At 42.5% G+C, this 9,307-nt stretch overlaps 1 protein-coding gene across 3 annotated transcripts in view; it reads right to left on the bottom strand.

Annotated features, from left to right (window-relative positions):
- Positions 1-639: 639 nt before the first annotated feature.
- The window catches only part of rorc (RAR-related orphan receptor C), an 18,785-nt gene continuing 10,117 nt past the window's right edge, over positions 640-9,307 (bottom strand). For all 3 annotated transcript variants that reach the window (XM_047599204.1, XM_047599203.1, XM_047599205.1), the window contains 10 exons: positions 6,895-6,980; positions 4,492-4,633; positions 4,055-4,405; positions 3,858-3,959; positions 3,658-3,779; positions 3,133-3,265; positions 2,917-3,024; positions 2,708-2,818; positions 2,385-2,494; positions 640-2,294 (listed from right to left, as the gene is read on the bottom strand). In XM_047599204.1, coding sequence (XP_047455160.1) covers positions 2,130-2,294; positions 2,385-2,494; positions 2,708-2,818; positions 2,917-3,024; positions 3,133-3,265; positions 3,658-3,779; positions 3,858-3,959; positions 4,055-4,405; positions 4,492-4,633; positions 6,895-6,980 — 1,430 coding nt within the window. In that variant the 3' untranslated portion in view covers positions 640-2,129. The remainder of the gene's footprint in view (positions 2,295-2,384; positions 2,495-2,707; positions 2,819-2,916; positions 3,025-3,132; positions 3,266-3,657; positions 3,780-3,857; positions 3,960-4,054; positions 4,406-4,491; positions 4,634-6,894; positions 6,981-9,307) is intronic.

Consider the following 9,307-nt stretch of genomic DNA (forward strand, 5'->3'; position numbering starts at 1 on the left):
TGTGGACTTTAGTGGTCCACAACAACACAGGGCAATTTAACGAACAAAAGGTTCTGCTGTGGTTTTTCTCTACTCAACAGAAGAGACAGAGCACAACACGAATTGTTTACTTGACATCAAACAGACTGAGACATGAAACCCAAAACCGCTGCATGTGAGAGTTGTTCAGAAAGTTGTTTTTTAAGTGAATATCTACACACAAAGGGAAGTAAAATACAGACAAGCAGATTTAACAGGAGGTGCATTTAACCCAAACTCTTTTTGCAGGAAAATGTTAACCACAGCTAGGTGACTCACTCACTTCCTCTTAACTTGGTTGGTAACAGCTTTTGTCTGTGACAACACGATGACTACTTTCCACAGACCATCAACATCAGCTATAGTGACTAATATTTCCTATTTGTTAAGTGCTGCAGCTACAGTTTTACAGAAGTTGCGTGCGGTGGAGTGGTCTGGACTTTATTAAACATGGCATGGAGAATTCTAAATGGATATATCTGCTGGGAATAAACCAGTTTTAGTTGGGTTAATAGGGATTTCTGGTATCATACCGTAACACGATCATCTCTCTGGCTTGTCTCAGCCTTGCGCAATTGTTTATACCGTTGTGTTTTCATAAACAGACAAAGCCACATCTGGTCGGTATCACAACGGCAGCAGTTTATTAGAAGGTTTACAGGAAATTACTTTTTTATTAAAATCTCAACCGTTCCACGAACAGAGAGGACTACATCAGGACAGACAATATTAACAATCAATGAGGTTTATGATAATATAATGCTGAAAACACTTCTTTACTTGCGCCTTTATTCAAAAATCTGCACGGACAACATAATAAAAGCAAGTTAGAGAAAGAGGAAACTTAGCCACACAGAGGGAGAGTTTGCTACTGTATCTGCGACACTTAACAGAATAGTATTTCTACATTTAATGCGACATATCTCCAAAGCTCCAAATATATAAAAGCCAGTGAAGAGTTATTTAAACAAAATTAGAATATTTTAGTGGTACTGCTGCGCTCTGGGATTTATTGGTCAATCTTTGACATCAGCCTGAGGAGAAAACACTTCTCTAGAGACATACAGATACAAAGAGGTTGTTTCTCGGTTATTCGAGATTCTGAGCTTTCATTTGTGTTAAAGAAACGCCGTAGCCAAAGTTTTCTTTGAAACAGAAAGCCAGAGAAGAAGCAGTAGGAGAGCAAATATGCACAAGTTCAATGGGGCTCTGCATGAACACTAAAAAAGCAGTTTGATATCCTCGTGATAAATATGGAACAGATCTAAAGAGGAGATGGGGATGTGGAGAAGAACATCTGTGAAACTGTGCCAGTCTCTGTAGTAGTACATCATTATTATGATTATTATCATTGCTTAATATGGTTATTATGAAGTGTCTCGGTGGCGCAGCGGTTATGACTGTCACATCACAACAAGTCTGCATTGTCTCCCTGCGCTTGTTTTCTCCAGGTGCTCTGGTTTCCACCCATATTCCAAAAGACATGCATGTTAGGACAACTAGTGGCAACCTGTCTCTTGCTTAGCCCCACCCAATACCCTCTACAGGATAAGTGGCAATGAGTAATGAATTATTTCATTTGTCATATTATCATGTCTTTGTGTTTTAACACTTATATATAGCATAACGCATAAAACTAAATCAACTGTTCATCCAAATTGACATCCACAATGAGTCGAGCTATGACAAAGCTACAAACTTTTCAAAAGTGATATTTTAGTTCAGTGTTCGATATTTGACAGACAGATATTTAACTTAAAGCTTCACTCGACAAGGACCAGTTTCCTGCCTCTTTGAATCTGTATGTCCGAACACACTGTGACACACAGTAGCTTTACAGAAACACAACAGCACATCCTGAGAGAAAATCAATCCCCGCTGACGAGAAGAACATCAAAATGTTTCCCTTGCATAATCAAAAAATAATTTCAGTCTATTCAAATATTCAAATGTACGTTTTAACATCGTCTACCAGAAAAGGCTATGCTGGAAGTCATCTATGATTACTGTGCTTTTATTTTATTTGTTTTCATTATTAGAAAAATAGATTCTGTCAGGAAGTAATGACGGTGTGCGTGCGTGTGTATGTGTGTGCGTGTTTGGGACTGTCATCAGTGAGCGGCCGCTGGCAACAGCTCTGCCTCAGAGGCAAACAGTTCCTTGTAGAGTGGAGGAAACAGAGAGTGAGCGGTGTGCGGGTACCGCTGACTGAACCAGCGCAGCTTCTCCATGTGCAGGCTGCACAGTGAACGCAACACTGCCATCCTCTGGTACAGCTGCAGAGAGGACACAGGCAGATTTAGACTTCAGCTCTCTAGTGAGGGAAGTGAGTGAATGAACGGACGGCTCAACACGTCAGCACGCACCTTATGCATCAGACTTTCTTGGTTGTCCCGATGTAGGATGTGTGTGAGGCCTAACTCCACGCTTCTTTGCACTCGCTGGACTCGGACTCTGTCCTCCAGACAAGGACGATCTGCACACAGAGATTTTCTTTTAGATTTTCTGTTCATGGTACATCTGAAATCATTCTATGCATGCGTGAATAACACTGACAGACTGCAAGTGAAGGGGCGCAGAGGTGAAAAAGAACAGGAGTAATATGGGGTAATAACAATTAGAGAGGTTCAAATTAGGCAAATTAGAGAAAAATGTTAATAAAAAAATAAGCTGGTGGAATTGTTCTTACCTGCATTGATCAGCACCAGAGCACTGAAGAGAGCGATCTGCTGCTCACTGAGCTTTAGGGCGCACATATCATGAGCAAAGTCAAACACTGCCGTGATTAAGTCGCCACATGCTGCAAGAAAAGACACCAGTGAGCGGCAACATTCAGAAATGCGGCAAGTTTTGAAGTCATTTTCTCAAATGGTTCCAGATATTTAGCAACATCCTCACCCAAAGACTTGAAGACTTCGGTTCCAGCAAATTTCCCGTCGAAGAACACAGTGTTGTTCTCTGTGTTAAAGAACCGACTCATCCTGACCAGAACCACCTCCATGGAGCCTGATTGAGAACGTAAGGAAGGGTAAAGAGAGCTCAGAAGACAGTAAAAAAAAAAAAAAATTAGATTGTGATTAAAGCTCTTCTTAAAGCAAGGGGAAGGAAAATCACCAGTTTTTAAGAGGGCAATCTGGTCGTTCTGGCTGAGCATACGGAAACCTGGGACGTGTTTCGCGAACTCCACCACATACTGCACGGCGTCAGTCAGTCGGATGGCACAGTGCTGCCACATCTCATCCACTGACTGGAAAACAAGAGCGAGGAGGAGAAAAACATACAAGATCGTGATTTAAGTCCGTTCGTTGGAAGCCCTTTTGCAGCGCTGCAACGAGCTAAATCGTGAAGAGTGAAACATTTCACACATCCCACTCTGACTGATCCTCACCGTCCCCGCCATTCACTTTTGTCACTTTATTCACCGCCCTCCTTTCTCACATAGAGGATCAAAGGGAGTAGGGGAGGGGGAAAATAGTGACAGAAGCCGTCTCAGTTTTCTTTGTGATTCATCAAACAGAAGTAGTCTGAAGCCATGTGAAATGTGTATGTTTTGGTTTGAGACAGTCTGAATAATGTCACACACATTCAGGAGGAAGCGTGAGTAATAAAAGAGAGGAAGCAGAAATCACGTTGGCTTACTTTGTTCTGGTAGACTTGAATCTCCTCTCTGTTGAACAGTTTCCACCTGAGGGCCTGCAGCTCCTCCACTCTGTACTGGCTGGTCTCTCTGTGGGAACGCACGATGCTGGCACACAGCTCATCTGAAGGAGAGAACGTGAGCTGATGAGTGTTACAGCTTATTTGATGGCGCGTTACAAGCCACAGTGCACGTTGCTCACCTATATTTCGCAGAGAGTGAGGATAGTGGCTGTAGGGATCCTCAAGAGGGTTGTAGGAATGAATTGCCATCAGATCATGAGTTTGCTGCCTGGAGTCAAATCCTTGCGTAGAGAATGGAAAAACAAATACTGAATAAGAAGGGTTGGATTAAGACAACTGATCACAGCAAACAGGTCTTCTCAGATCAGGGCCTCACCTCTAATGTCAGGATGCACGCCGCTGTCCCCCCTCACTCTCGAGGCAGGAGAGACGCCCGAGCCTCGGTAGATCATGCCAGACACCTGCGATTCGCTGGGGGAGCACATCAGGTAAGAGTGAACGTCGGCGGCGTAGGGCAGCAGCTCAGCGTCCCCGCTGTAGGAGTAGGCCGAGGCCATGGGCTGGAGGAGCTGCGGGGAGCGGTCTTGGCGGTTCTTGGAGGAGTAGGCCAACACGGACTGGGTGTCTCCCTGAAGGTGCTGCTGCTGCTGCTGCTGCTGACGGTGTCTCTCGACCTCAGCGATCAGGGAGTCCCGCTGCCGTTTGGACATCCGGCCGAACTTCACGGCTGGAAAGAACAGAGAAATAAATACATAAATAAATAAATAAATAAACGACCGGTGTGAATGAAGAATGAGTCTGGACGTGTCTCACCATCCCGGCTCATGCCTTGAGCCAAGCACTTCTGCAGGCGGCAGTGCTGGCAGCGGTTGCGACTGGCCCGGTCGATCTGACAGTTGCTTTGCCTGGAGCAGGAATAGGACACTGTGGGAAGCTGGCTGCGCCGGAAAAATCCCTGAGGGGTGTGGTGACGTGGTAGAACGCAAGCACAATCAGTTCATGGTCATAAAATAAAATAAACACCTGAAAACAGGCCGCTACATTTTATTTTTAAAATGGACCAAGATGATTGCTGACAAAATTTTTGGGTGTATTCTGGTGGACAAGCTATACAAACAGTGACCTCAGCATTTCTTGTTGCATATCTGGCCAATATATATTCATACAAAAATATAGACAATAAGCCAAGTGTTGGAGCTATTTGTAATTGTGTTTACTCTGTTAGCCCGGATTATATTATATATTATATCTAAGTAAAGATTTAACTGCAATACACTTAAAAATCTAAGTTAGGTGCCATTAGCATAAAATCTTGAGTACATTCTACTATTTAATCTTAGACTAATTGGCGAATGTACGAATAATTTTAAGTCAAATGACCTTACATTTATAAGTTTTTGTCAGACCACACCTCTTTTTCAAATCCACTGAGTTATGAGAGGCCCTTGCAGTTGCAGAGTACTGGACCATCTGCTTTTAAAACTATAGGTAGAGCTAAGCTAAGCAGAGCTAACATGTACAATCAGATAGATAATAACAATAAATAAAAAATAAATTAAAAAATACTGCGAGATTTTGTTTCGTAACGATTTATTGGGGCCTGGTGCATGTCGGGAACGTAAACGGTCATGACCGAGATCACGTTGGAGGCATAGTTCAAGCCAGACCGCCGTGCTGAGTTCCACGCTTTGCGACCGTAGGCGTAGTCTACTGAACCGTTATTGTTGCAGGAACTATTGCTGAAGAGCTGGACTGTTTGTTTTAATCTGTGGGGCGAAGAAGTTTAACGTCAACAGGTCCGACGGACATTTTAAAGAGCTAACGGTAGCTGGCTCCACTGAAGTTTCTTTCTGTTAAAAACTCCATCCTGCAGCACAGTGCTGTGCTCGGAGTTTTAAGTTAAGTTTTAAAACAATGCAACCATTTTACTGTAATTTAAACAGCTTGTATTTTTTAGCTAAAACTTCTTAAGTAAAATAAAACACAAAAGCAATGCCACTTTGCTTTTTCTTTTACTTTGTCTCACTATTTAAAGGTTCACACAACACCTCGTAGATATATACAGATAAACTGGACTAACTGGGGAAAACTGAATATTTCAAGTGAGTTTGAATTAAGTCAACTTGGACTTAAGTGCATTGAACTTAAAGATATTAAGTGTAATAATTGTACAAAACAATTGACTTGGAACCTATTTAAAGTTAAATCAACTTGGAAATTAGTGTATTTAACTTAAAGATGTTAAGTGCAAATTGTGCAAAGCAGTTGACCTTGCAAAAAAAAATTAAGTTGAGTCAACTTGGCATTTAGTGTACTGAACTTAAAACAGAAATTCCAGTACCTTCAAGCTTTTAAGTTAGATGTACTTAAGTTTTCGTTATACATTACTTAAAATTTTTAAGGCAACTGGTTTCCTCAAATCGTTTAAGTAAATTCAACTTATCTGGGCTTAAATATAGTTATTTGTTTTATTTGTTCTTCAAGCTTAGATGAGTAGGTTTAGAAATACACTAGCATTTATGTTCATTTCGATAATTTGTTAGCGCTTTTATTTTGAAGGCGTGAGGCAACTGGGGCACACCAGGTGGGGGCATGAATAGAGGAAGAAAGGGACATGTGACCTAGGCACGGAGTCAGAAGTCATTGCGGTATCTTTTCTCTTTGCCAGACTAAATAAACCATACCAAATGTCGTTTTTTTGCCCAGACAATGGACTTTTTACTCTCATTCCATGCGTGACCTAACTCCCTGAGTGCCTCAGTGGCCGTTTGATTTGAATTTAGTTTGTTTTTGTTTGTTTTGTTATTAGTTTGAGATCAGTAGCCACTACACCAAGTCTGACCACAGTCTGATCCGAGCAGAACATTTTGAGAAATACACCTGTAGGCCTTTCTGTGGAAACTTGGGTGTGTTTAATAGCTCCGTCTCTGCTATTTGCTGTTTAATATGCCAGAAGCCAGTTAATTTAGCATCTTAGGAGGAAACCGTGAGCACGGCTCAGTCTTCAAACAACGCACAGACTCCAAGACGTAACTGTGGCTGGCAGAGAGGCAGTGTGACAAATAACCCTTTCTAAATAATGCATCATTTTTTATGTGAATGTGCGATTTGTGTGTGTGTGTGTGTGTGTGTGTGTGTGTGTGTGTGTGTGTGTGTGTGTTTGTGTGTGTGTGTGTGTGTGTGTGTGTGTGTGTGATTGACAGCAGTGTATCTCACCTTGCAACCTTCACAAGTGATGACTCCATAATGCACTCCGGAGGACTTATCACCACAGATTTTGCATGGGATTACTTCGATTTGGGCTGGAAGAAGACAGAAGCAGAGGGGACACGGTTAACGTTTCCAAATGCAGCGCACATCTTCTCATATCAAAAGTCGAAGCAGTCGAGCCGCGGTCATGTTTATCCGTCAGCGGTAACGGCCCTTCGCTTTTATAATTATTCCTTTGTGCAACAGCTCAACAGGTTACAAAATTTACCAAAAAATAATGACACAAACAAAGCGATCAATAAAATACAGATTTTTTATATATTAGAGGAAGTTCATTCAGTGATTTCAACCGTCATCGTTCATAGCAAAGAGCTCACCACCGTAAAAGTAAAATATGTCAACTTGTATTGTAGTGACACTGCACATTTTTACCCAAAGAGCTGCAGAGTGCTTCCCACTGTGAGAACTCACGTCTGCTGCTGTACTTCCCCCTCTAACATATATCAGTTCTTGTGTGACCAAAGCAAACCAAAGGGTATTTTCCTCTCAAAGACATCTTACCTTAATAATAATGAACAAAATAACATCAAATACCTGAAGAAAAGAGTCTTCTGAGGACGTGGAATATTTGCAAATGGGGAAAGGCGGAGAAATATGAAGGTGTCAACCTCAGAGTCCTTTCAAGTGGTTGCCTGGCTTCTCTCTCACTCTGACTGTCCCTCTTTCATGTAATTTCTGTCTTTGTGAATCCTTCTCTATCTCGCTCATAAAGGACACAGTTGCCAGTAATGCACTCTCTCCTTCATCACTGCCAGTAATGGCCATCCCCCTTTCACCTCCCCCTATGCCCCTGATCTTAACAGACTCTCGCAGTTCTATGTCTTTGTTCAGTGGTGATTTTTGTCACAATCAGATGTCATTTGATTCATTAAAGCCCCGCAAAGGTCAAGAAACCGTCTGGGGGGTGGGGCGGACAAATGATTTATGCTGTGTCCAGACAAAAAAAACTCTGATACCTATTGTTTATTATAGACAGAACGCACATCCTGGAAGGTACTGTAGAACAACAAAAGAAGATTTTATCTACTCCTGTCATCACCTCTCTTCCTTCCACAAATGCACTGACTCGAGCGCGACAAACTCTTACGCTTTCTTTCTGGTGATGTCGGTATACACTTGTATTTGCATTTCCGTGCATAACTGTGTCAGATACTTCGTAAGTGTGTGTTAGTGTGTCAGTGTGTGCCCTCTTTATCTGGTGCCACAGGGATCACCTGAAGGAAGGCAGGTACTACGAGGGGGCGATGAGCACGGATGGAGCACGACGCGAGGCGACAATGGAGCGGAAATAAAGACGGCGAAACTCGTGAGATTATCGGAGGTGATTGATTAACCCCAAGATAATTGAAGTGAGGCACTCAACAGAAGCACCTCTCTGCAGGCTACGTCTGAGCAGTTTCATAATAGAATAAAGAGACCGAACTGTGTGAGAGAGACTGAGCTTCTGACGGAGACGCAGGGAGAACATAGGTGGTGGTCTGGCAGTTTCTTTTTTTTTTTTTTTTTTTTTTTGCTATTTCAGTTCTGATTGTCAACCTCAAACAACAGGAAATCCAGTGTGACCCACAACCTTTCGCTCTTCACGCAAGCACTCACACAAAACACACGCAGCAATCTCGTGCACTGCTTGCTTTCCGCAGCAATCGAAGCTCTGGTGACTCTCAACTTGTTGCTCACTGTGCGTGAAGCAGAGTTAAAAAAGACCAGCAGTCTTTGGGAACTTTTTCGTCTAGTCTTGTTATCTGCAGCCACAGGCCCAGACCAATCATAACCAGCATCTCCTGGTGTGCCTGCATGCATATCGTGATAGATATTTGACGGAGATTAAGAAACACTAAACCACTGTTATTTCTTAAATTGGTGTCTTTCTCAGTAACGGCAGAACAGACAGTTGGGTTTAGTTTAGGTTTAGCTTGCCTGTCTCACAAATAGCTGCATGTTAAAGAATGTGGCAATACTGACTCTTGTATGGATTAATTGTAACGTTCAGCTCCATGGCTCAATGGGGATGAGTAAATGAGAATCTTGGATTAAAACATATAAAACGTATGCTCAGTGCTGTAGGAAAAAGACAAATGTTCATTTTGCTTTCCCGTAAGGTCCATCCAAGCATCACTGTTTAGTTTCATTTCATTCGTGACGTCTTTTTACGAGCTCTCAACGATTTCCACTTTCTTGCTTCACTCCGGCGACACCTCACAGTGAGAAACCAACCATCAAGGCGAGCACAGCGAGCCAGTCGAAGCAGACAGCCAATCCAGTCATTTAAAAGGGCCTGTTTGAAATGCGATATGGAGCTACAAGCTACACGCTGATGGCAAGTGAAGAGGTTTGAGTACACTAGATGCTCAGTGATGGA

The sequence above is a fragment of the Mugil cephalus genome, chromosome 11 (genome assembly GCF_022458985.1).
Source record: "Mugil cephalus isolate CIBA_MC_2020 chromosome 11, CIBA_Mcephalus_1.1, whole genome shotgun sequence".
Lineage (NCBI taxonomy): Eukaryota > Metazoa > Chordata > Actinopteri > Mugiliformes > Mugilidae > Mugil > Mugil cephalus.